This window comes from Spinacia oleracea, chromosome 5 (genome assembly GCF_020520425.1).
Source record: "Spinacia oleracea cultivar Varoflay chromosome 5, BTI_SOV_V1, whole genome shotgun sequence".
Lineage (NCBI taxonomy): Eukaryota > Viridiplantae > Streptophyta > Magnoliopsida > Caryophyllales > Amaranthaceae > Spinacia > Spinacia oleracea.
The window spans coordinates 44310047-44338032 of record NC_079491.1 but is presented as its reverse complement, the minus strand read 5'-3'; the positions used below and the strand labels follow the sequence as shown (position 1 = coordinate 44338032).

Below are 27986 nucleotides of genomic sequence, written 5' to 3'. Positions count from 1 at the left end.
CCTATCCGGCCTAGGGTCCGAATTTTTTTGTGTATGTGCACCAATTGAATGACCAGCTAGTGCAATGTGTTAGTAAGGCAGTGTCCAACCTCAGTTGTCAAAGTTAGTCTTTTGTTTTATTCAGGAGAAGGGAAATGACTAGCCAAGGAATTGCTGACGTGGTCAGGCAACTGGCTGAAGTAGTGCAGAACTTAGCACAGAATAGGAATAACCAGGGAGTTGATCTAGCTGGTGAGATGTTTAAGAAGGTGGCCCAAAGTAAGCCTCCTTTGTACCAAGGGGAGATAGACCCGACTGTACTTGAGAACTGGCTAAGGGAGTTCGATAAGCTTATCGTAGCTGTCAATTGCCCAGAGAACCTAAGGGTTAATAATGCTGTTTATTACCTTAGGGGAGAAGCCGATCTATGGTGGCAAAGATGTGAGAATGCTTTGAGAGCTACACCTGGATTTGGATGGGAATCATTCAAGGTAACCTTAAGAAACAAGTTTTACCCACCATATCTGAAGAAGCAGAAAGCTCAAGAGTTCATCGAGTTGAAAATGGATGGTATGTCTGTAACAGAGTATTATTCTAAGTTCATCGAGTTGTCTAGGTTAGCACCGGAAGTGGTGGCAACGGAGGAGCTTAGAGCCCAGAGATTTGAGAGTGGATTGACTATGGACTTGCAACTAATGCTTGCTGGAGAGACCTTTACATCTCTTGACACCCTATATGGAAAAGCTGCCCATTTGTATGGCCTGCAGCAAAGAAAGAATGGGATTGGTGAAAAGAGGAAGGATGTTGGCAACCAAAACCAAGGTGGTGGTCAGCAGAATCAGGGGAATTTCAAGAAAAACAAGGGAAACAACCATTTCCAGTTCATGGGGAACCATGGTGGAAATAGGAACAACTTCCAAAATAACAATGGAGATAAGAATCAGTCTGCAGGGAATGGAACGAGAGTCTATGAGTGTAGACGTTGCCATACTAATCACCCAGGTCGAGACTGTAATGGAAACCAAGTTGTCTGTAGGTTTTGTGAGAAGCTAGGCCATAGAGAATTTGAGTGTTGGGCCAAGAATGGGAAACCCAACCAAGGTAACCAAGGCAACTGCCAGAGCAACAACCGGAATAACCAAAACCGGAATGGAGGAAATAATGGTGGAAACCAAAGGGGTAACCAGAGTGGAAACAATGGCAATAGTGGCCAGGATAATGGAAAGCCCGGAGGGAACTATCAACCAAATGGGAACCGAAATGACAATGGAAATGCCAATGGAAGTGGCTATAACAAGGGAGTTGCCCAAGGAAAGCTGAATGTGATCACTAGGCAGGAAGCCGAAAACTCGTCTGACGTCATAGCTGGTACTTTTTCTATTAACTCCGTTTTAGTTAAAGTACTATTTGATTCTGGTGCGACTTACTCGTTTATATCAAAGGGTATCTTAGAGAAGTTAGAACTGAAGGAACCCGAAGAAATAGAAGTACCCATAGTGATACCAACAGGTGAGATCGTGAAATGCACTAAGATCCATAGGAATGTACCTTTAACCATATCCAAGACCATATTCTTGTCTAGCCTAATTGAGTTTGAGTTAGGAGATTTAGATGTGATTTTGGGAATGGACTGGTTGGCCATGTGCAAGACTTTTCTAGAATCGCCAAACCAATGACAACCTTGATGAAGAAAGAAGCGAAGTTTGAATGGAATGACCAGTGTGAGGAAGCGTTCCAAGCCTTAAAGACGCGATTGACAACCGCGCCAGTGTTAACCTTACCAGATGAGAGCGGTACTTATGATGTGTATAGTGATGCCTCTAAGAATGGTTTAGGGTGTGTATTGATGCAGAACGGGAAAGTGATTGCGTATGCATCGAGGCAGTTGAAGCCATATGAATCCAATTACCCTACCCATGATTTAGAGTTAGCCGCCATAGTGTTTGCATTGAAGAAATGGAGACACTATCTGTATGGTGTGAAATGTAGAATATTTACGGATCATAAGAGCTTAAAGTACATTTTCACACAGAAGGACTTAAATATGCGCCAACGAAGGTGGTTGGAGCTGATCAAGGACTATGATCTAGATATTCAATACCATGAGGGAAAAGCCAATGTAGTTGCAGATGCCTTGAGTAGGAAATCAAGTCATGGTGAGAATGTGTTAGTAGTTGCTAACGAGCTGTGTAAGGACATGCAGCGATTGAATCTAGAAATAGTGAGTGGAGAATGCCTTGAGGGTATGATGAATGCCTTAACCATCCACTCGTCAGTATCTGATGAAATCGGGGAGAATCAGGCTGGTGACGTTAAGCTAGAGCGGATCAAGGAGAAGATTTCGCAAGGAAAGGAGGTTGATTTTAAGATCCACGAGGATGGAAGTTTGAGGTATAAAGGACGATGGTGCGTACCTCAAAAGTGTGACGAACTAAAGGAGAAGTTGATGAGAGAAGGTCACAATACGCCATATTCTGTTCACCCGGGAGGTGACAAGATGTATAAGGATCTGAAAAAGGTCTATTGGTGGCCAAGGATGAAGAACGAAGTGGCTGAATTCGTGGCAAGGTGTTTGACTTTTCAGAAGGTTAAAATTGAGCATAGGAGACCTCAGGGAAAGGTCCAACCTTTAGAAATTCCGAGTTGGAAGTGGGACTGTATCTCAATGGACTTTGTCACTTGTTTACCCAAGTCGAAAAGTGGAAATGACACCATTTGGGTAGTGGTTGATAGGTTGACTAAGTCAGCAGTGTTCATACCAATGAAAGAAACCTGGAAAATGGAACAACTTGCCAAAGCTTACATCAAACATGTAGTGAGATTACATGGAGTTCCTAAGGATATCGTATCAGATAGAAATTCTAGGTTCCTTTCGAATTTCTGGAAAAGTGTGCAGAAGAACTTTGGTACCACATTGAAAATGAGTACAGCATTCCACCCAGCCACGGATGGACAAACCGAAAGGACTATTCAAACCCTATAAGATATGTTAAGAGCTTGTGTGATTGATTTCCAAGGAGGGTAGGAAGATAGCCTAGATTTAATTGAGTTTTCATACAACAATAGCTATCATGCCAGTATTGGAATGGCATCATTCGAAGCCCTGTATGGACGAAAATGTAGAAGTTCACTATGTTGGAGTGACATTAGTGAAACCGTTGTACTAGGTCCCCAATTGATAGAGGACACTATGAATCAGGTTAGGACTATTCAATCCAAAATCCAAGCCGCGCAAGATCGCCAAAAGAGCTACGCAGATTTAAAGCGTAGGGATGAAGAGTTCCAAGTAGGTGACAAAGTGTTGTTAAAGGTTTCACCAATGAAAGGAGTGATGAGATTTGGGAAGAAGGGAAAGCTTAGCCCAGAATATATAGGCCCATATGAGATCTTAGAACGGATAGGGAAGGTAGCGTATAGACTAGCCTTGCCCATGGATTTGCATAGAGTGCATAATGTGTTTCATATGTCCCAATTGAGGAAGTATGTCCCAGATAAGTCTCATGTATTGCAACCGGAGACCATAGAGTTAGACCAAAGTTTGACCTTTGAGGAAAGACCTTTAAAGATACTTGATAGAAAAATGTGTAGCACTCGAACTAAGGATGTTAGGATCGTAAAAGTGTTGTGGTCTAACCAAGAGTCTGAGGAAGCTACCTGGGAAGCGGAGGAGGAAATGAGAAAGAAATATCCCGAGCTTTTTCCCGAGGTTAGTTGAGTTACGGGGCCGTAACTCGTTTTCTTTAAGGGGGGTAGAGTGCGGTAGAATTTCGCGCTTTTTACCTTATTTACCCCAACTTACCCTTAAGGATATGCTTGAATCGTTGTTCCAGTGAAGTTTCACTGTTTATTGTCATGTTGAATTACTTAAAGAGTACATCAACTAAAACTTTTTGCAAAGAAAACGCACTAAAGTCTCAAAATAGTTTCAAGTTTAGTTTTAAAATTGTGATTTCCGTGCCCAAGTTTCGGGACGAAACTTCTTTTAAGGAGGGTAGACTGTAATACCTCGTATTTTTCTATAATTATAAATATATTTTATTATATTTATAAAGCATTTCGTTGTATTTTTATAAATTAATTTCATTTAATGAGAATTAAATGCACTTTTTATTTTTAATTAACTAAATATTAATTATTTCGAAAACCGTATTTTTATTAAATAAATTCAATGAATTTATTTAATCGGGAATTGTTGGGTCGTATTTCAAAAACGAATTTAATTTAATTAAGGCCCAGTTGTTTGCCATAATCAAACCCAACAAAAGCTTGCAAGGATTAAATTCAACTAATCCCAAAAAACAAGCCCAACCTTAAACCCTAATACCTAACCCATGAAGGGATGAGAACCTATAAATACCCCTCCCCTTCATGAGATCCCCTAACTTAAAAATTCTGAATTTTGCTCTCCTCCCTCCTCTCTTACCTCTCCTCTTCGTCCGGCCCTTTCTTGAGCCACAAGGCACGAGCCGTGCCCTTGTGCTCGTGCCCAGCCGCGCCTCACGCGCACCCCTCTCTCTCCCTCTCGTCGCGTCGCAGCCCCGCAGCGCCCAGCGCTCGTGCACGAGGCCGCTGCTGTTGCTACTTGTTGTGCGCACTCGCGTGCTCGTCCCTCGCTCGCCCTCGTCCCGCGTCGCGTCGCAGCACAACAGCAGTGTTGTGCGCGCGCGCGCTGTGTCCCGCCTGTGCCCAGCACCTCTCGCCTTCCCTTGTGCGCACGCTGTGCCGCGTGTGTGTGCCTTGCTGTGCCCAGCGCCCTCGTCGCCCCTCTCGCCCCTTGCGCGCGCACCACTGCTGCTTGCGGTGCGTGTTGCGTGTGTTGTTGTTGCATTGTTCGTGCGACGCACACGCACACAACACGGATAATGGTTGTGTGTGTGTGTGTTGCCAATTGGAAAGATCAAATTTTGTTTTCAAAAATATTAATTTTCAGTTTTAAATTGATTTAAGTATTGTGATTAAAGTTAATTATTGGATTGTTTGGATTAATTAAAACGGCTATGAACACCGTATTGGGTTAGTATTGTGTTTTAATTAAAGAGATTGGTTTTGATGATTTAAATTATGATTTTCAGATTTAATAAGTTTATAAAGTGTTGATTTTTGAAGTCAAAACATGTTTTCGGATTAAACCATTGTTAGGGTTTCGGTTTCAAATCGATTGAGCGATTGATTCACATAATTTAATGACAATTTAAATTATGGGAATCAACCTAAATTTTCAGATGGGTTATAAGCTTTAAAAAGTTGATTTTTAAGGGTTTTAAAGCGAAAAAGTCAATGTTTTTATGCTAGGACTTGAGTTGACTATTTGAGACTATTAAATTACCAATTAATGATTGATTTCTAATTAAACTAAGAGTTTTAGTTTCTTAAATAGTTTCTGGAAATTTAGTAAACATGGATAATAATTTAGTTCTCTTATTTTGTTTTATAGGAGTTGATTTCTAGTGAGTCGTGATTTGCACAGTGGCCCCCGTACTTAGGTATTCCAGGTACGTACAAGACTAGGGTGACCACCCATCCCTTGAGGACTTTGTGAAGTGTATTGAATGCGAATCATGTGAACTTATATGTTGTTATGAATTCATGTTTGATGATTGAGAATGATTATGTTGTTCTGAATTCATGTTTAATGTTGAGAACAAGCATGTTATTATTATTGTTGAATGTATATGAACGAGCATGTTATGAATTGAATTATGCTTTATAGATTCTATTGAACTATCATGTTATGGACTTTTATAATCGTTGAATTATGTCAAGCATGTTGTTCAAGTTGGTTTGCATGTATGAGTAGTGCGCATGCAAGTTATTATTATTATTATGCTATAGTACAGGATGTCTAGCATAATTATTGAGCCAGTCGAATATTGCCAGTGAGCAATATATATTCTACGAAAGGGGTAGAATATGTTAGGGAGTCTATGTGAATTGAATTAAGGACAATTCGTGCTAAGGGCACACCCCGCTTGTTAATAGGCAATGTCGGGTTATCTCAAACAGTGTTTTTGAGAAGGAACAATGGGAGTAATTTCACTTGAGTCTTGTTTGATCACAAGTCCTAAAGAAGTAAAATATTAAAGAGTCATTGTTGAATTGTTTAATTGTTCAATTGTTTGTATGTTGTGTCTTGAGTCGCCTTGAACATAATATACTAATTAACGTAAAGTGTAACTCAAAGAGCTTCAAAACTCTTGGAACGTATATACCTTGAGTATGAACAATGGGGGGAGTCTTTGCCGGAAAACTTGTACTCCTAGAATGATACAAGACGTTGTTTCATGCTCTTTTATGCCGTTGTGCATTGGAATTCCTGTCGGTATGGCCCGACTGTCGGTAGTAGTCCGACTTATCTTGGTGTATGATTGGCTCCCATCACCTTTTCTTTCCTTTTGAGGATACCTTACTTTATCCGTTCGAAGCTACTTTTTATTAAACTGTGAGTCAAGGGTCGTGTCATGTATCGAGTCTTGTCTCCATGCTTATTTGTTTATTACATGGCTTTTGCATGTTGATTATTTATCTTGTCGGGTGAAGCATGTTAGGATAGAATGTTATTCTAGCTTGTTCGTACTTAGCTTTTGTTGACTTCGTGCTTCATGTCTTCCGGTCATGGCCTTTGCCTTAATGACCCTATGATGATCCATCAATTGCATTTGCGTTGTTGGGAAGTAGATTTTCAATAAAGCAGGTTTGTAGAGATAACTTGCGGGAGAAGTTATCGTGGGATTCGAGTTGAGAGTTTATTCTTCCGTATTTTATAAACTCTATTTCTATTTATAGTCATGACTAATACTACTATTTTCAGTTAATGGATTTCAAACGGTTTGTTTTAGTTTGAACCTCAACTGTTCCAACTTGTTTTAATGACCATTAACTATTTATTTAATATGTTTGAAAGTTAGTTAATTCCGCTGCGTAATTCTGGTAAATAGCCTTAGCCGTTATCACGGTGGCGGTAATATCTTGGTAATTCCTGTGTTTTAAGTTGGAAAATATTTTATAAAAAGCAAGGAATTATTAGGGTGTTACAATCATATCAGCAGGGGGTCACACCCATGATGCTAGGGCACACATCCCCCTTCTGTATCAACATCATGTCTGCACCAAAAGAGCCCAAGGTGAAAGGTTCAGCCATGGACGCTTACGAAGGTACTTCGGATCCTGACATGCATTTGGTGGCGTACCGGCATCACATGTACGTACAAGGGACCAATGAAGCCACCTGGTGCAAATACTTTCCAGCTACATTGAAACGAGTCGCGTCCAAATGGTTTGAAAGGCTGTCGATTGGGTCTATAACTTCCTTCGGGGAATTAGAGGCCCTGTTTTCCTCTTGATTCATGGCTCACAAGGAAGAGAAAAAGACGAGTATGCATTTAGGACGCATACATTAAGGGAACGAAGAGTCGTTGAGAAGCTATGTAAAGCGGTTCAATATGGAAGCCGACCAAATCCCAGACTTGCCAGATGGGATAGCCCTTGATAACTTTGTGCGCGGGTTGAAGAAGGGATCTTTCAAATTTGAACTGGTAAAAAAGAGTGTGAGGACAATGGCAGATGTACTAGACGAGGCTGAAGCCTTCATACATGCCACAGAGATATATAACTTCCCAAATGAGTTGAAACCTTACGACCTCAGTGGCCCCTCCAAAGTTAAGAGAGATAATTCAACTGTTCGGACTAATGGTATCTAGGTCGTAAATGACAAAATATCAGGAGCACACGGGTTGAAGAGAGAACATCTGGTAGCTGATAAAACATATGAATACAATACTGATCTCTGCACAATCCTATTAATGGAAATGGGACAAAAGTTAGAGATAGAGCGTCCCTTCCAAATGAAGTTGCCTATGGAGAATCGAGATCCCGGGTTATTTTGCAAATTTCATAATGACATAGGTCATGACACCAAGGACTTTCGAAACCTGAAGAGAGCTCTAGACGGTTTGGCATCCAGAGGCTTTTTAAAACAATACCTCCACAAGACAGTCAACAACAGTGCTAGAAGTCGTAAAGAGTCACCGCCACTCTATCTGAAGATGAGGATACTCCTTCGGACGGGGAGTTCGTAGCCGTCATTTCGGATGGGCTAGCGTCTGGAGGACCCACGAATCCAAGGCGTCAAGACTATGAACGAAGTTCTGAGCAAAAAAATACCAGCAATTTGGAGAGTATCCTCGCATAGAAATCTCGGAGGACGATTATCGAGGATCGGCAACCTCATATAATGACGAGCCATTAGTTGTTGTTATCAAGGTGGCCAATTTGACAGTAAAAAGAGTTCTCATTGACACGGGGAGCTCGTCCGATATAAGTTCAATGTACATGTACAAGTAGAATTTGAGCTATATGTTCAATAATTATATATGCGTTTTTACCAATTGCTTGTTGGTTCAGTGGTGATTGAGGTTGAACTTGAAGGGAGGACCATGTTCGATCCCCCGCAACAACAATTGGGAGGGGACTGGAACCTATCCATCCAGAACTAGCTCTGAATTCGAATTAGCCCTAAGGGTAAACCGGGCGCTAACACCCGAAAAAAATAAAAAAAATTATACGTTTTTTGAGTATGAATAATATATATTTTATATTTAAACCATAAGTTCTTTGTATTACAATGAGCATTGTGCACTCGGTGCATAAACCATATTTTGGGTTAGACTGGAATACCAAAGTTGAGACTTCTTGAGTTCTTTCCTGTCCGTCAAAAAAAAAAAGAGTTCTTTCCTGTACTGAGAACTTGGCTACTCAAACTTGAGAACAGTCCCATGTCGATTGCCGCTGACGAGTAAACCAGTAGACTCAGCAATGGCATCACTAAAACTGTTCACTTCGCTGGCGTTGATCGGGGCGGCGATTCTTTCTCTCTTTCCTCCTACAACCGCCGCCATTGCTGCCGAATTCAAGGACAGTGGTAAATTCGAATGGCAGATACTTTCTTCCCAGAATTTCTCCTCTCAAATTCGTCTCCACCCTCAAATCCTCCTTTTCATCACTGTCCCCTGTATGTAATCTTTCTCTCTCCTAAATTCTCGTTTATCTAAATATTTTGATGACTTGTAGCTGATATTGAACTATTATATCTTTGCTTGAATCCAATGATTCTGGTGAAATTATTTATAAAATTGTAAATGTATATAGGTAATTGTGCAAAATTTTACATCAAAAATAGTTATGGTGCGAATTCCTGAACTATTAGGAGCACCATTTTAGGAAATATTATAGTTGGCTCTTAGGGCTACCCACATCAAAACCGAAAATAAAAGGACGAAGCAATTATCCAAGTGAAAGAGAATCAGTAGGATTATTTCTTCAATTCCTGTTTTAGTTTGGATGTTGCTTGAGGAAATTTGGACCCTTGTTAGCATTTAGCAGTGAATAGAATGCGCGACAAGAAGGCTGCTTTGCCTGCAAAATCACATTTTCATTCAAATTGGCTAGTATTTTGATGTGATTAATATTGGTGATGGCGTGGAGCAAACACATTTATTGGGGAAAAAATTGAAAACTGTCTTACATGAGAAGTAGAGCATGTAAGAATAGTGAATGGTGTTACCTCGATGGCTGCTGACTCAGTGGATTTGGAATGGGCAAACGAAAGTTGTCAGCCACTTATGTTAAACCAGCTCATAGAAGACACTGGAGTATCGGAGATTCACATTTCAGGATTAAGTGAATTCAATAGCCCTCCTATGGGATAAACTCCTGTAGGTTATATAAATATATATACGATCAATGTTCATGCAGCCGACCCCATCCTTTTGGGAAAAAGGCTATGACTTTGTTGTGTTCTGTGCGGTGCTTTTTGGAGGTTTTTTGGTTATTGAGACTGCGAATTTTTTTGACATGCCAAAATGTAATAGCACCATATTGTTTCTTGTTTCTCATTTCACATGACATTGGATGGAAATTAGTATGAGGTGTCATGCTACAGTGAAAATTGGCTTAATGTAATGTGGTTTATCACAGAACAAGAACCAAAAGATAAATCTGAATGGATCTGCAGTGAAAAGGATTAAGGAGTAACTATATCTACTTGTTGTATACTTCTGAGAAGTAATAGTATGAAAAATTAGTCAAGTTTGTGAACAATATTTGGATGGCCATATCCCTTGTCCTTCTATCACCGAGTTTCTTAGATTTTGCCACTTAGTCTTAACATGTTCAGTACAGAAAATTCTGCTGTCATTATTGATGTTTTTTTTGTTCTTACTTCATGTACCTCTAGAAAGTTGCTGTGGTTGGAAGAATATTGTGTATTTGTATTGAATGTGAAAGGGTCGGTTTCACTCCGTAGGTTCTCTTTTTCTCTTTTTTTAAGCGATCCTTCCCATTGTATACCATTAAAGTTAAGGCCGTTCTTGGCGAGAGTGGTTTCAGCAGTAAACCTCCATTTCACTGTTAGTCTGTTACTTGTTGCAAAGTGAAATCCTGTGACTAGATCTTTGTGGTTAATGGTGATTTTTTCTTCTTATTTTTATACTCCTGTAAAAAAAAGGAAGGAAAGATTTCATTCAAAATACGTATCAAAAAGAAAAAATTAATCAGTTGGGCACAAGAAAGATGCTAAATGGCATAGAAACTAAATGTTGTCTGAGTTTGATTAAAATCAATGTGTTATGAACTAATCAACCATTGTCCATTCTTATACTTGTGGAGGTATAACAAGTCTGCATGTCACCCTATGGTCTGATGATAGCTGTGAAAGAAAAGCTAGCCAATGTCTTATCATTCAACTTCTAAGGTCTGGTAGGAATCTTTTTGATGATTGTGCGAATTCTCTTCCCAGACTCGTCACATTGGGGCGTGTATGCATTTGTTTCCATGTTTTTGCGTTTCTGTTACAGTTTTTGTTGTTTGAAGACTTGTTTTACCATTTTCTGGGTTGTTAATTGATTAAATAGATAGCTATACTCATTGTCAAATTGTTTAGGGTGCGGGGAGTCTCGCTCTCTGATGAATGAAATATCTTGGAAATTGGCTAAAGAGCAGGAGAAGTACAACTCCTTGAAGCTGATGTTCGTAAATCGTAATCTTGATAAGACTCTGGCTGATTCTCTTGGTGGTGCAGAGGGAATTACAGTTCTCTGTTACCATCATGCCATGTCTTACAAGTATCAGGGAATTCTTAGAGAACAAGATATATTATCCTCTGTCAACTATTTAATGTCTCTTGCGGCTGAAGACCTTCCTCTTAAGATACTCCGAGATTCCAGGGACTTGGAAATGTTTCTTGCATCAACTGATAAGGCTGTACTCCTTCTAGAATCTTGTGGATGGACCTTAAAATTGCTTGAAGAGCAGACTAGCAATGGAACTGTGCAAGGTATGTAAAAACATTATGATTATGTGTGCCTTTTTTACATCGTAGCATATAATATTCCAATTGAACACAAATGTGATAGAAGATATGGCTCAACCTGACGGGCCACTTGGTGAATTTTCCAAGAAAAGGAGAGACTGAACAAATGTGCGAGCTTTATGAAATTGAATTTTCTTATTCTTTGCTTGCCACGGGTCTTTGTGTTTTTTTGTTTTTCATATGTTGTTTTAGGTGGTTAGGCTTTGAGAATAAGCAGCAGTTCCCTTATGCAATATATGCATGCGTTGCATGCGTCAATTAAAAAAGAAACTAATATTATACTTAATATTTAATAATCAAGGGTAATAAGGGAATTCCCGTTTTGACTCTAACTTAACAGTTCCCTTATAGAATAGAGAAATTTTGTGTATATCTACCTAAATTAGTTAGCTAATCACGATATTTTTAATCAAATATATTTTTGTATAAAGCTAAGTCAAAGATACTTTTCCATATTTTGAATTCATTTTGTTTAAGTCCTGGCAAGTGAATCTCTTTGATTTTGATCTACCTCTCTATTTCTCCTAACTCTAGGAATCTTCATACATTGTGACATCAAAATACTCCTTTACACCTAAATACAATGAGTTAAAATATTTTGTGACATCAAAATACTCCTTGTTATCAAATAATTAATGGTTAATATAGCTATCATATGCCTATTTGTGACATCAAAATACTCCTTTACACCTAAATACAATGTCCTATTTTAGTTGATAGAGAAAGTAATGCAAAATAAATGGATAAGTGTAACACATGTATTTGTTTGGTTTGGGGTAAAGGACTATTTTAGTTATTTACCATTTAATATTTGATAATAGATACGTTGTAATCAGTTAGAGATTTTGATACGCGCATTTCAGTTTATTTTCGTTCTCTTTCTTTAGTCTTAAAGAGATATATTTCATAGACTATTTTGTTTCTAAAAAGGAAAAAGTACATTATTTTCTGCTGCAATATTATTTGTGATCTCTCCAAACCGATGGGAGATTCTGGACGATTATTTGTGGGATGGAATACAAGGTTTGCATTGAGCCTAGAGGTTGTTCTGGGAAGACAGAGACAAAGTGACTGGTCTCTTTATCCCTTCTATTTCTGTTATCCCATTTTTTACCGTGAGATGGGTATACATGGTTTGCGTCAAGCCTAGAAGTTGTTGGGGAAAGGTAGACAAAAAGGGACTTCTCTCATTATGCCTTTTATTTCTGTTCACTCAAACTTTTTGTTGGATGACGGGTTTCTTCCATTTTACATTATTTTCTTATCATAATATATTGTTCTTGTAAGTTGTAACACAAGGGATTATTTCCTTTGTACTATATCTAATAATTTTTTTGTCATGGAAGTGGTGAATGATGAAAATCTTGAGTATGGTAGTTTTAACCTGAACTTTGTGGCTTACTAGAATGCACTACTGAATGCTTTCTAGCTAGAGTTTAATATACATCACTCTGTTGTGCTTCCCTAATATGTTTTCTTACACAGAAAATTAAGGCTTGAATGTGGGGGTTATTTTGATGTCACAAATAGGCATATGATAGCTATATTGAGAGGAAAGGAAGAATGCTATATCAGGCTCTTCAAATTTCTTATATGGCATAAAGACTTGTTTTCTTATTATCTTTTTGTATGTGTAAATTTGGGGAAATGCTGTACGAGTATATCTTAGAAAGCCTATCTCTACATATTATCAGTTTTAAAGAGTGTTGAAATTTTAATTTTTGGTGTTGCTTTGTGGTGTGGATTTTCAAAAATAATTGCTCAGTGACATCTTGGAAAAAGCTAGTTTTGCAGGTACTCTATTTCCAGGAGATTTAAAAAGAGAAACTAATCAAACTCTGGCACCCGGAAGGCAGAAATTCCTGAAGGTGACTTAGTTTTGGGATCACTTGATGTGGAACTAAATGTGTATCTTGGCAATGAACCATGAGTTACATTTCTGTCTCAACAGGATGGTGGAAAAGACATGAACTGTGATGTTCAACATGGGTGTGGTGAAAGTTCCTGGGTTGGAGAATTCAGTGCCAAAAATGGGACCGCTTCTCCAACAAATGAAGATATGCAGCCAACCGCTGGAACATCCTGCAGCTTCAAAGAGTACATTAAATTCAAGTCTTTCTTCTCAAAGTTCATGGCACTGGCTAGAGATATCTATCTTCCACCTCAAAGCCAAAGATATGGCTTTGTATCAGATAGGTCATTGCTTTCTTCTCTTGGTATTGAAGATTCTGATCAATGGTCGTTGATCATATCCTATGCTGGATGTCCTGGTTGCTTAAGGAAATTTAAAGATGAAATACATCTCCAAAAGGCTCTTGAGATGCATGATTTACCGGTGATGGAGGTAACTTATCCATACACTTGATCGTCAATTTATTATGATGTTCATGCTATACCTTTTCTCTTTATGTTTGCATGTGAACAGTTGACTAGCTGCTTGTGTGTTTATTTTGAAACATTGTTTTCTACGATCATATGAGAACTATTGCTGTTTGCTATTCCTTAATTATGGAGCAAATCTAGCAGAGCTTCAGTGGCTGAACCAAAATTTCGGGCTAGTATGGTTCTTGCCATAGAAGAAAATAGCGTTTGTGATTGCTATCGTGGAAAAGGTTGCACCTTCGTGGAAGTGGCATCTCACGAGTGTTATGCCGAACTTTGCTGTCATCCTAATATGAATTTACAAACGAAATAGCTCTACTTAATCTTTGCAATTCACTAGTTTTGTAACATAGTTTTTGGTATACTCCCTCCGTCCCATTTTAGTCGTTGCACCAAGTTTTTCACGGACTGGAGAAACTTTTAATTGATTGAGAGAGTGTGTGGGACCTGAACTTTTTGTAGTGGGAGAAAGAGGTAACAAAATGTTAGTGGGTTCATGTCATAAAAGGAAGTGTGACCATTAAATTCGGACGGAAATTAAAAGAAAGTGTGACGATTAGTGTCGTACGGAGGGTGTACTCAAAAATATGCTTTAAATTTCTTCTTTTATCTGTGAAGGATGTAGAGGTTCTAAATATAGTGAATACTGACTACTCCGTAATATACATGAATTTTCATTTAATCAGTACGTACGACAGCTTTAAGATCAATCTAACAACTGGTGCAGTTATACTTGTTACGTCATGGTTTTTTGTGTAACTTAATCCTTTACAACAGATCCTTTGCATAACGTAACGATCTTGATTTATTATCATGGTCTTAACCTTAATTAACGTGTACACTTGAAAACTTACATAAATAAGGTAGAACCATTATAGGATAGAATGTTAATCACCATTAGTGGTTTTTCTAATAGAATTATTACCGGAGTTTGCATTCTGATCCTGTAAATCTCTAATGGCCTGTAGCGCCTTTAGCGGATTCTGTTTAGAACCAAAAATTGTCGTGTGCCTCCTATCATACGTGGATGGTATCACGGAAGTTATGTTCAAAACCAACGCCAAATGGCTGTTATTTTTACTGTTGAGCAACATTTAGAGAAACCATCCTATTTAGTTTGAACTCTGAAACACTACATACTTATATCATAGTTATATTGTTGTTTGACACATTGAATTTGCCTCCATTGTTTTTCTTTGGGAAACAAAACTTCTAGGAAAGTAGGCTTCCTTTTGTAGATATTAAATACTCCCTCCGTATTTATTTAAGAGATACTCTTGGTCAGGCACGGGTATTAAGAAGAATAATTGAATGAAATAAAATAATAAAGTTAGTGGGGTTGGGTAGATATTTTAATAAGTAAACAAGTGGGGACCATGTCATTTTAGGGGGTGGGAGGTGGGGGTGGGGTTATGAAATTATTTATTTAATAGGGTGGTGGGTCATAGGGTAAATTAGATGCATTATTTAAGTAGATGGTGGGGTTGATAAGTTACTAAAAATGACAAGTGTATCTCTTAAATAAATACGGCCGGAAAAGGCAAGTGTATCCCTTAAATAAATATGGAGGGAGTAATACATTTTCATCAAATAATTTAGAGTAACATATCTTTTGCATGCTAATTGTAGGATTATGGCTTATAATGCTTGGATATTGATATTGTTGCGCACATGGGGTAGGCTGGCCTAGATCAAGCCTCGAGGATTAAGGCGCCGCGCACGCTGTGAAAAGCTTCATCCGTGACATGTGGTATCAGAGCCGTCTCAACCGCGTCAATGGGGAAAGTTCCTAAACCATCATAGGAACCACCAACCAATTATGATGACATGTCCCTCCGTTATGACATGTCCCTCCTTTATGACATGTCCCTCCGTCACGACCCGGTTTGGCGCGGGTATAAGTGGACGCGTCCAGAAGTCCGATGCTTGCGCTAACCATTGGAGTAGCCGAGCGAGTTCAAGGAAAGTGCCCTCGATCATGGGAGTAGGCGAGTGAGCTCGAGGAGAGCGCGAGGGGTATGTTCGTGATTACTACGTGGCAGAACCTGTTTTGAAGAGGACATGTTGAGCGATTAGGGACAAGTGCGTGCAACAAGCGAGGTGTCTAAAGAGGAGATTCGTTGTGGTGCTAAGGAGTGGGATACATTGTGCTAGCATCCTTGTTGATCGTTGGGCCAACGCGGTGGATGCATGTTACTTTGTTGTACGAGAGCTGTAGCACACTGGGAAGCGATGAGTGGTGAGCCTCAGAGCCCACACGAGGGCGTTTGTGGTTTAGGTGGGGGAGCTTGTCACGCGCTGACATTTTTTCCGGTGGTAAGTCCCACCGTGTTCCTTGGAAAAAAACGCAGTTGCGGCCGCGTTCGCTGTAACGGTCGCGCTGTCGCGGAAACCACTTGTAATAGTCTAATATAACGGATCGCAGATTTCGCGGTGTGAATTTTAAAAAAAGTTCACAAAAGTCATTTTTTCAACCGTTAAACTCATATTTTGGAATTTATATCATACTGAGGCCAATAAAGTACTTCATATATGGAATACTAGTAATCAAAATATAATTACTTTTTATAAATCATTAAATTATGTGGAAAGTGGTGGTCAAGAAAGGTAAATAAAAAGATAAAGAGTAAATAGATAATAATGGCCGGTAGTTGGCTGCAATATCACATGGCTTACATGTAGGATAATATAGATGCATAAAGCGGAATTTCAGAAGATAATTTCCTAACACTATAACAGGATCACATGCATAACAATAATAGGAATCAGGTTATGATGAAAAAATAATCACCTTTGTAGCGTGTTCTCCCGTTTGTATGCAAGTTTCGAAGATATGAGAGCCCCACTCATTGCTCCTCTACTTAGTCCACAAGCACCAATTGAATCCCGCGTATGCTAGTACGGAAGAGAACGATCACAATCAATCTCTTGCTTTGTTTGGGAAAAACGGCTTTTCAGAGAGTGGTTAGGGTTTTGTGTTTTTCCTTTTGTGTCAAATATCGAATGAGCGTATATGCTAAATCCCTGTCATTATAACTCTTATAATGTGAGAGTTTTAGGGTACCAGGAAAAGTGGAAAACTAAGCCCAACCTGCTTTCTCTTAATAGGCCGGTTGCCATAGGGCCTTTTGGGCCCATTCCAATTATTGCTTATATATGTGACCTCGTAGGAATTAAGCTAAATGAGTTGTAGGCCCAATCCAATTGTAACCTACTATCATAATTATTCTCTAGCAAGTAATTATGAATTACGAATTTAACATAATATTTTTTTCCATAATATTTCCTATTTATATTTAGTTTTGTCAGAAATGTCTTGGACATAATTCCTTCATTACAGGGGACAGTATGTAAATGCTTTTTTTTGTTAATAAATAAATGGTCCCACATGGCAATAGTACTGTAAATGCTTTTTTTTATTTAAAATTCTGTAAAAGCTTTAAAAAGTACTCCATATGGTGTGCTTTAATAAGTACTCCATGGTGTTTGACTGTTTGGGTATCATTTCATCTTCCCAAACTTCTCTCCTCTCTCTCTCTCTCCTAACCAAATCAGTCACCAGCCATGTCGAAGATCAGTTTTCGGCCATTAAAGTCAGTGCAGGCTCGGGCGAATATGAATCAGATTATGATGAGAATGATTATTGCGATTTTAGCAAATTGTTTTGGGTGATTTAATGGCTGATTTTTGTTGCGTTTAGTGTTTGATTTTTGTTGGGTTTAATGGTTGGGTTTGGGGGTTTATGAAAGAAAGCAAGAAGAAGAGAGGAGGAAGGGGTTTCTTGGTGTTAACAAGCTCTAGAGTGGTGGTGGTGCGAGCATCTTGGGATACTCAACAAAGATTACAAGTTTACAACCCAAACACCCTTTGCAAAATCAAGATCAAATCCAACTCCAAGTCTCCAACTCTCTCTCTCTCTCCCGTCTTCAATTTCAACCTCTCAAAACAATCAACCTATTTCTGGGTTTTGATGATATGGCGTAGCAAAAGTGAAGAAAGAAGAAGATGATGATGATGATGGTGATGATGATGATGATGATGATGATGATGATGCAACAGAAGTGAAAAACCAGCAGTAGTTTTGGTGTTAATAAATTTATTTATTTTGATAATAGTTAATTATTTTTTTTAGGGGTTTAATTAGGGGTTAATGTTAGGGTTAATAGAGAAAATGGTTGTGTTGGGGTAAATTGGTTAACTACATTAACGTCCGTTAGTAAACAGGGGTGTTCGCTGCATTTTTACAAACCTAGAGAGTATTTGGTGTATTTTGAAAAAGTTGAGGTACTTGGTGCATTTTGTTAAACCTCATGGGCATTTTATGAAAAATCCGATATATGTATATATATATATATGACCAGGTTCTAGTGAGAATCAAGTCTATAATGAGAATGAGAACCAATTTCCACCCATAAAAGTAAAGCAAACACACATTAAACTAAATTTTATTGACTCAAAAGTAAATAACAAAATGTGCAACTTTTTATACTTAATTTTTCAAAATTTAAGGAAGAAATTTGAAGACCCATTTTTTCTACTCAAGAATACTCATTCTCTCTCCTCATAGATTTAATGAAGTTTTAAACTCAAATTCAACAAAGTTCTTTATGTTCCCCATTTTTTTCTACTAAAAATACCTATGTTACTTGGGTGTCGGACTGTCGGTGTCGTGTCCGACACGGGTGTCGGAGTATCTGACACTTCGATCCAAATATTTCCAGACACTCCGACACGGTCAAAGGAGTGTCTTGACTTGTTTTCTAGACACGGCTGCCTTACAAAGTGTCGGATATAAAAACCGACACTTGAAATACAAATAAAAAATAGTTGTTAAATAATAAAAAAAAAGAAGTGATGAGTATCAAAATATTAATAACAGTTAAAATTCAAATTATAAAACACTATAAAAGTTGTTTAAAAGAGGTTTTAAATAAATTGAAAAGCACTCCATAATAAATAATGGAATCCTATGTAAAAAACATAAAAAAAATAAATAGAGAAGTAGAAAACAAAAAAAGTTGAGTGGCCACGTGGGTTCCTACTTCCCACCTTTTTCTTTTTTAATGTATTACGTGTGTGGTACCGGTAGGTAGGCCTAGGTTATTTAAAACAAAAGGTTAAAAAAAAATGCAAACCCCCACTCACCATCATCAACATCGCAAAACACACTGGAAGGAAAGGAAGACATAACCATGGCAGATTTTCACGGCAGTCAATTATCGGTGAAAATGAAAATTGAAGAGTGCAATCTGCTCGTTTTTTCTTCAACAATAAAAGCCCCAATATAGTTGTTCTTCTCTCGCCTTCTCCGACAGTCAATTGCTAGATCTAGGGTTTCGAATTTTCAAGATTCAATGCCTTAGTTTCCCGATTTCGACACTGCACTTTCGACTCTTTTCGGACACCGGTGTCGACACCTTCCCGGACACGTGTCGAGTGTCGTGTCGCGGATCGGGTCGTGTCGACACCGACACCAGCTGTCGGAGGGAGTGTCGGAGTAACATAGAAAAATACCCATTCTCTCTCCTCAAATAGAATCCATTGAAGCTTTAAGCTCAAAGTCAAAGTTCTTTAAATTCAACAAATCTTAACTGCACATCATAAACATGATTGAATCAACTACTCTAATAATGGTAAAAGAAGAAAGAGAAAGAGGAGGAGATAAAAACATGAATTAAGGTCTTTTTCTTAAAATTAAGATGAAAATGGCTCATTCTAGTTCAAATGTAGAACATTATATGTAAGTATTATAACAAAGTTTTGAATAACTTGAAGATTAAAGATGAACTTAATTTGGAGATCGAAAATGTGGGAAATTTTAGAAAGAGAAAATGGAGGAAGTGGAGTTAAACTTTATGTATGGTTTTTTTCTTAGTCTGAGAAAACATAAAGCGTGTTTTGAAAACACACATGTTATAAAAAACGTACATCATGTTCTAAACAAACATACGGCCTGTTGGAGATAGAGTGGAGTTTGGACCACTGACTTGCGCTAGTTCATTAAGATTAATTATACGTTCAATTGCTTATAAATTAATTAGCTGGGTTTTTTTATCTTTAGCTTTCCTAAAATCCACCCCTACCCAACGAATGGGAAGATCCTTATAATGAGAAGGATGGGAAGGGATCTTGACCGTACAATTAAATCAATCGAACGAATCTTGTTTCGCTCGTGACACAACAACAGAACGAACCCAGATTGTTTTGCGCGTGCTACGAGACTTAGGAGATTAAACATATGAACCCAATAAATTAATAAAACCCTACCCCCGATTTTCTTTCTCCTCCATATTTCAGTCCCCTCCATATTTAGCAGACCCATTCTTTCTCTCTTCTCCAACCCCCACCTCCCTTTTTCTCTCTCCTCCACTGTTACCTCGTCTTTAATAAATCAATTAAGCAACATGATATCTTCCTTTCTTTCTTAACCCATAGATGTTTCTCCAATCCAAGACAAAACCTATACATCTGGGTTCATTAATTATTGATATTGTTATACTTTTTCTGTTCTTTTTTAGATGACACAATTTTTTATCACGTTTGCCAATGTAATATTTCGATCATTAATATCTTTAATAATCAATGGGTAAAAATTATAAAAAGTTGATATTATAAATCTATATAATTAACAAGACCCCACATGACTATATTTTTTTCTAAGTATAAATCACAAATTATAGTCCAAATAGATTATATGAATATTGTCAAAAGTCAAATTGCGTCATCTAAAAAAGAACGGAGGAAGTATTATTTAAGCTATGATATTATTATTGTGGTTAGGTTGATGTTGAATAGGTAAAAATTATATTGTCGCTTGTTCATGGTGTTTATGAATAGGAAAGGGAGAGGAAGGAGGAATTAGAAGAGATCGAAAACATTTTAGAAGCACGGGTACGGCAGTTTAGTGAGGTATCGGTACCGGGTACCTCTCGGGTACGGGTACCTCATGGATACGTACCGGATTCGTATCCAAAAATTGGGTACGGTCAACTTAAATGGGTACGGTCAATACCATTATTGGGTACGTTTCGGATACCTTTGGGCCTCAAATAGAAGTACCCACACAAAAAAGGCAAAAAAATTAGGTAAAGCCATCAATTATTGGTGTTAGAATCGTGATCTTGTTCGTGAAAATTGAAGAGGGGGAAAGAAAAGAGGGAGGTAAGTCTGTATTTTTGCGTGAAAATAGAGGAGGGGGTAAGGATGAGGGTGAATTTCTGCAGGTCTATGTGAAAATGAAGGACATAGAAAGAAAGAAGAAGGTGAAGAGGATGAGGAAGAAGGAAAGAGGAAAGTGAAATAGCTTTATCATTTTTTTTAGGGAATAAGACAACAGCTGTATCCTAATTCCAACTTCCAAGGCTGTTTTTTTTTTAATTTACTTTTTCTTATTATTGAAATGTAATTAGGAATTATTTTACCTTTTATCTTGATAAATAGTTTTAAGTAGCTAAAACTCTCTCTCTTAATAGCTAGTGTATACACATTTGCGGCAAGTTTCATGTACGAAATGAGGATGTATTAATTTTTCTTTTTGGATTTTTGCCGTATCCTTGCCGTACCCGTTTCTTGAAAATTTGATTTTGCCGTTTCCCGTTTCCGTACCCGTCCCGGTATTTGTCCCCGTACCCGTTTCCGTGCTACATAGCAGTTCACTCATGTCGTTTCACCACCACCATGGATGGTTGAATTTGACGTTTAGAAGTCAAACTCGAACACAAAAACTTCCATCCGTAGTTTTCATTGTCGAATTTCTTGAATTTGTTTTTCGAAATTTTAGGGTTGTGGGTTTTCGGGTGGCTGTTTGTAATTTTTGAGTGGATAAGGTCAGTTTTCAAGGTGGTGGGAGGGTGGGGGTAGTCTTTCGGTGGAGTGGGGTTGTTTTCGTGAGATGGGGCGGGATTTAATGGGTTGGGTGGTTTTGGGTTTCGGTGGTGTTGCTGGGATTTGCGCGATCAGGGTGGGGTTTTGTAGGTGGGGCTGGGTTTTCGGCCAGTGTTTCTAGGTTTCAGATGGATGGGTATGATGGTGTTGGTAAGGTAGTTGTCATGGGGTTTTGGTAAGAGGTGTTTGGAAATCTGAAGGGTGGGGTAGGGGATTTGTGATGGAGGTGGTGGTGGCTGTGGTGTGGTGGTGTGGTGGTGCTGGTGTGGCGGTTCTAATGTGGCAGGGTGGCCGTTGGACGGTTGGTGGGGTGTATATTGGTGGTGTGAGAAAGGGAATGGAAATACCGTGGGGGTTGTAGGGAATCAGGATAGACTATAGAGGATTTTGGGTGTATGTTGGTGGTTGTGTTGGTAAAGGGAATGATTAATATGACGATACAAACAACACCAAAGGGACTTCGCTTTGCTCATTCTCTTTCCTTTTCCGGAATACCCAATGCCAAACCTCCCCTAAAACCTTTAGCAATCCCAACCAAGCAATAAGTAACCAAAGGGTTTTAATAATCTTACTTGACTCCGTTCTTTTTCCTTGACTTGATCCAAACAGCCCTTAACTGTTTAAAGGTTGCCCTTTTCACCATTTAACTCTCTCCTATCATTGATTTAAGCGAGACCACATACCTGTGTTCCTTGCTTTGGTTGAACGACACCATTTGTTCTGCAGTGCTGAATACCATCATGTTTGTCTTCTATTGCGAAATGTTCATATCTTTTTCAAGTTTGGTCTTAGCAAAAGGAAACAATACTTCATTTGAATACTATGTTTGTCTTCTTTTGCGAAATTTTCTTCATGTGTTTCAAAGTTGGTCTTAACAAAAGGAAACAATACTTCTCTCTTTTAAGCATTCAATAATTGGTACTGTACCTTGTTTAGCTTGTGAACTAATATATGAAGGATATCTTTTTTTTTAGTTTGGATTTGTTTGATTTGTTCTTTTACATCCATGCTAAAACGTGCTTATCATATGCAGGTGCCAGATGAAGATGGGAAGGGACCTGCCCTTCCTGTTGATAAACCATCTGTTGTACTTTTTGTAGACAGAACATCTGACTCGGTAGAAACTAGAAAAAGAAGTCAGAAAGCTCTTCATATTTTCAAAGAACTAGCGCTACAGTATTGGAAGTCATATCCGATGGATTGGCAAAGTAGTGATCTGCCAAAAAGATCACTTCACACTTATCAAGGGTCAGCCAGCATGTTTAAGAACAATAGGTTGTTGCTATCACCTTCATCTCAGATACCACTGAAAGATAAAATGTCTATAATGATAATAAATGAAGGACAACAGGTTAAGTTTGGTAGTGAGGCCTTAAATTTGCAAAGTGGCTCTTTACATGAGATCTTGACATATTTGGCTGGACAGAAGAAAGAATCAAAATTAAGCTCTCTTGCAAAGGAAGCAGGTTTCCAACTCCTTTCTGATGAAATAGACGTAAAGGTAGCAAATGTGTTATCTTCTCTGGAAGAGATTCAGAATCAGGATTTATTCATCAAGTCAGATGTCGTCTCTGGGGAAAGTATCCATGACAAGAATAAGGATTTAACAGATCAAGTTGCACCCCTGGTAGATCAGAAGCAACAGTTTCTTCCCACTGATGTTGAGATTCCATCTGACTACAGTAACCTGAAAGTATCCATCAATCTTGCTAGTAGAAAGTCTGAGATCATGGATCCTCATCAGTCTCTTAAAGATCGTGAAATTGGATCTGCCCCAGATGTAGATTCAAAAATGCAAACTGAAGCGGAAAAAACAGAAAATTCAGAAGGTTTTAACCATGATTTCATTGCCTTTACTGGTTCATTTTTCTTTTGCGATGGTAACTTCAAATTTCTTAGATCTCTTACAAATGACTCACAAGCTCCAAGAATAGTGATCATTGATCCGTTGTCCCAGCAGCATTATGTCTTATCTGAAGAAGTAGAGTATAGTGTCATATCTGTATCAACATTTATTAATGGATTTCTGAATGGAAGTCTTACTCCATATCAACGCAGCGGATCTTTGCGAAAGTCTATTGAAATGCCACAGCCTCCATTTGTCAATCTTGATTTTCATGAAAAAGATTCTATCCCTATTATTACGACTGCTACTTTTTCTGAGTTAGTGCTTGGTTCTGGCGAATCCGAGGCTCAAGATGCAACCAATGCATGGCATAAGGATGTGGTAGTGCTTTTCAGCAGCAGCTGGTGTGGATTATGTCAGAGAATGGAATTAATTGTTCGTGAAGTGTACCGGAGCTTGAAAGGCTACAGAAACATGGTTGAGTCGGAGTCAAACAGCAAGGAGCTGTTTTTTCAAGGCAGGTATCTTTTTTTCTATATGTGACACTAAAGTCTTTTCCTATTTTTTTTCCTTGTAAACGTCTATTGCTTTATGATTACTGTCTAGACTTCCTTATGCACATTCCAACCTATGAGGAAAGAGAGTGAAATGATGTTATCCTAATATATCATATATGCATTGTCAGTTATATTATTCTGGTAGATTCGTGGTCAGTTTTAATCAAAACCGATCAGCAAAAAAGTTGAAACGAAAACAAAGAGGGCGAAGGAGGAAATTATATTACGCTGTCTGACATTAGAAATTTGAAAAAATGGGAAGGTTTTAGTTGTGACAAAAGAATAAGAAATTTCAAGAGAAAAGGTTTAATTTTCCATGATTTTTATTTGCTGTTCATGCTTGTGAACTTCAACCCCCCTTCTGTGGCAGATGGCATTTGAGGTAGGCTAAGAATTCTCATCTGAGTTTTTATTTTTGTTTTATATTATCTTGTCCTAGCTTGTTAGTTACTTCCTCTGTTCTAAATATTGCAATGTTTCCCTTTAATGGAAGTTTCATATTGTTGCAATGTTACCTTATTTGCATATGGTTATCTCTATCTCTCTCTTCATCAAATGGGTCCTTTTTATTTCTCTCTCCTCATCAATGGACAATCAGAAAAGTCGTGAACCCCCGCACGTTGGGATAGTTATGAAATGGAGGAAGTACATGATAAATGCACATGCCTGTATAGCTGTATATATGTAATTTTTTTTAATTTATTACCAAAAATGAAAAAGGGATACAGAAAGAGGAATAGGTGTCCTCAGAAACAAACTCTTGACAACTTTACATATTAGCCCAGTTCCTTTCTATCTCCCCTCTTGTATAATCTGGGAAACCTAGTCTCTTTAGACCCAAAAGATGCTAGCAAAGTTAATTTATCCCACTGTAAGTCACAGGCTACCGTACTGCCATTAATAATTTGACCATTCCTCTCCAGTCAAATGTTCTATAAGATCGCCATCACTTCATTTCTCTAAAGAACTTTTTCTCCTCTGCACACCAAATCCCACAAACCGGTTCTGTGTCTAGTCTTGTATATTTGAAGGACAGCCCAAGTCTCTTTATACACCATAAAAGGCGTCCCCATATATCTGGCAAGACGCACAGTAGATATCTTTTCTTTTTCTATTATCTATGAAAACCTCTCCCTGATCTTTTTAAATTCCAATGTCAGGCTCGTTTTAATGTAATCTGCTGCTTCTGCAAAGTAGTTATGCCTGCTTTCTACCAATTGGTAGACGAGAGTGGGATCCTGTATTGGCTATTTGAAAAGTTATCTTGGAAATAAGTTCTATTTCCACTTGCGTGGAAATTAAGTCCGTGGTGAGGATGGTGGGGAAGGGCTTGATATTTTTAGAGTTATTTCTTTTAGCAAGACCGATGGTATCCACAGTGCAGGCTGGGTCCTTAATTTGCTAACTTGGTCGTATTTCTCAGATCTGAAATCTGACCATCTTGGCACAGTGCGCTAGTATGTTTGCACCCTATTTTTCCCAGTTATCTCTTGCAATAAAACCACCAGTAGCTTTGATCTGTTGGCTACCCTTTGCCTGAGGAGAGAGGAAAAGTATGTGAGTGATGTGCAGTTTGAGTCGGAATGCGAGATAGAATTAGCTATCCTCAGAGATCATAGCATTTTTGTTCTAGTTTCAATGTGGCAAGAGATGAGTCTCGCGGAAAATAAGTGGGGAATTTAAAGCGAAGTTTAATGAACTTTCTAAAATTTTGTGAAGTGTTGAAGTGAACATCCTATACTGAGATCCTCAAATTTGACAATCCCGAGCATGTAATCATCATTTGTTCATCTTGTTTTCACTTATCATTATTTTGTTACTGCTATCCTTTTCATCTTTGCAGCTAATATTGTTACTCTATGTAATATTAGTGGACTGTTTTTTCTATGACTATTTTGCTGTTTCTCTATTGAACTATCAATTGGATGGGTAGAGAACAACCAGAATTTTATGATAAGTGACAGTTGTATGTTAGTTTTCTTACATGGTAATGCTTGTTTCTACCTGGAGAAAGTGACTGAATATGACTCTCTCTCTGTCTCTCTCTAAAATTGTCCTTCCGTTTGTACATCCATAATTTTCTTTTTGTACATGTTGGAGAAAGGATCAAAATGTTTTGCTAAGAGTTCGAATTGTGGCAGATAACTTGAAGGATATTGTCTCAAACATGCCAGCATTTTATTTGATTGACTGCACATTGAATGAGTGCAGTTGGTTCCTTAAATCAATGGGTCAAGTAAGCTCCTTCACTTATTTACTTTTCCTTGGTTTACATTCAAAAAGTTAGAAAATTGCATTACCAAAAAAATGGAAGTAAAGAGAAAAGAGAAATGAAGTCTATGTTGATATAAATTATTTGTGTGAAAATTTGCAGAAGGAAGTTTATCCTAGTTTGCTGCTATTTCCTGCAGAGAGGAAGACTGCTATCGTTTATGATGGGAATATGATGGTTAAAGACATTTTGAACTTTATAGCGAACCGCGGGAGTAGTTCTAACCATATTGCCAGACAGAAAGGTATGCATTAGATCTTAGTCATCTTACCAAATCTTGCAATTCATCAATGTTGGTGTCAAAGTTACTTTAAACTAATTAAAGAAGGTTACAGATGAATTAATAAAAATAATGTAAACACCGGCTAGAGGAGCCTTCCCACTTATTGGTGTCAAAGTTACTTTAACTACTTCATTCATTTACCTTCTTTAATCTCTTCCTTAAAATGTGCGTCATAGAGCTATGATGCAAATAAGTAAAAACAGATGATGAATTTACGTAACTAGAGACCTGTTAGTGTAGGTTTGACCGACATGATCCATTCTTGATGTCTACAGTTCTTTTTTTCCTGACAGAGATGCAAGTAAGTAAAAAGATTCTTGATGTCTACAATTCTTGTAGGAAACCTCTGGACTAATTGGAAAGATACGCAAAAGCATGATGACAAAGTCAGAGGTGTATTCACGAGTGGAGATGCCAAAAAATCTTCAGATGTGATGTCAAATTATTTTGGAACCATTTTGCAAAACGCAGAGATACAAAATCCAATGATATTCAAGCCGGATGAAGAAAAACATACACCAAATCCCACTGTTGGCTCATTTCTAGTTGCGACTGAACTTCTGCATGAATCAAACCCTTTCAACAAAGCCAAGATTCTCATTGTGGATGCTGATCATGGTGTAGGATTTCAAGGGTTGATAGTTAACAAGCCTTTGAGCTGGGATTCTTTGCCTCAATTTCAAGATGTAAAACTACTTGAAGGGGTTCCTGTTTCTTTTGGGGGGCCAGTCATGCAGCAAGAAATGCCTCTTGTCTCCTTGGCGAGGATTTCTTTCAACCATCAGTATCCTCAAGTTTTACCCGGTGTCTATCTCCTTAATCAATTAGAAACACTGGGCAAAGTCAAGGAAGTTAAAGCAGGAAATCAATCTGCAACTGACTTGTGGTTCTTTTGGGGCTATTCAGGTTGGAGTTGGGAACAACTTTTGAGCGAGATAGCTGAAGGAGTGTGGACGCTTCATGAGGGCAACAATGAAGATCTGCAATGGCCAAAATGAGAGCTAAACCTCACAAGATGGAGATTTGTCTTATCTGAAACGCCTCAACCAAGTTCAGGAGGATTACTTTCACGAAATCTGAAGTTCCTTTTGATCGAAACAGACAAAACTTTGAGGATGGGGTTGGGGAAGGAGGACTAATGTTGTTTAAGTAGACTGCTTGATATTTTGTGTATACTAATGTTTATGATGTCTCTCGACCTATATTATAGGGACAGTGTTCCCTTATGTCGGTTTTTGAAGGATTGAAAGAGATGTGTCCTGATCCAAACTCACTACTCCAATCTTCTGCAATTGCTGATTTTTTTTTTTTTTTGCGGATATAGTCGAATGGTAAAATTTCTCTTTGCCAAGGAGAAAACGCGGGTTCGATTACCCCGATCGGAATAGGAATAGGGTCAATTCCTTCCTTTGCTATAT

General features: G+C 38.3%; 1 protein-coding gene across 3 annotated transcripts; it reads left to right on the top strand.

The window, feature by feature from the left end:
* Positions 1-8625: 8625 nt before the first annotated feature.
* Positions 8626-27841, top strand: LOC110792651 (uncharacterized). 3 transcript variants are annotated; one of them, XM_056830322.1, is made up of 8 exons: positions 8626-8986; positions 10916-11308; positions 13127-13212; positions 13296-13688; positions 22644-23973; positions 26155-26249; positions 26388-26529; positions 26862-27841. In XM_056830322.1, the coding sequence occupies exons 1-8, from the start codon at positions 8791-8793 to the stop codon at positions 26921-26923; spliced, it is 2697 nt and encodes an 898-aa protein (XP_056686300.1). In that variant the 5' UTR covers positions 8626-8790; the 3' UTR covers positions 26924-27841. The 3 variants fall into 3 exon arrangements, with proteins under 3 accessions (XP_056686300.1, XP_021853158.1, XP_021853157.1); XM_021997466.2 differs by having other exon boundaries at positions 8662-8986; positions 13139-13212; positions 26908-27841; XM_021997465.2 differs by having other exon boundaries at positions 8662-8986; positions 26908-27841.
* Positions 27842-27986: the final 145 nt, after the last annotated feature.

Bases quoted from the DNA above. Each gene is read 5' to 3' on its own strand.
- LOC110792651 (XM_021997465.2), top strand. From the start codon at position 8,791: ATGGCATCACTAAAACTGTTCACTTCGCTGGCGTTGATCGGGGCGGCG. The intron at 8,987-10,915 runs GTATGTAATCTT...CAAATTGTTTAG, and splicing joins CCTTTTCATCACTGTCCCCT to GGTGCGGGGAGTCTCGCTCT. The intron at 13,213-13,295 runs GTGACTTAGTTT...CTGTCTCAACAG, and splicing joins GAAGGCAGAAATTCCTGAAG to GATGGTGGAAAAGACATGAA.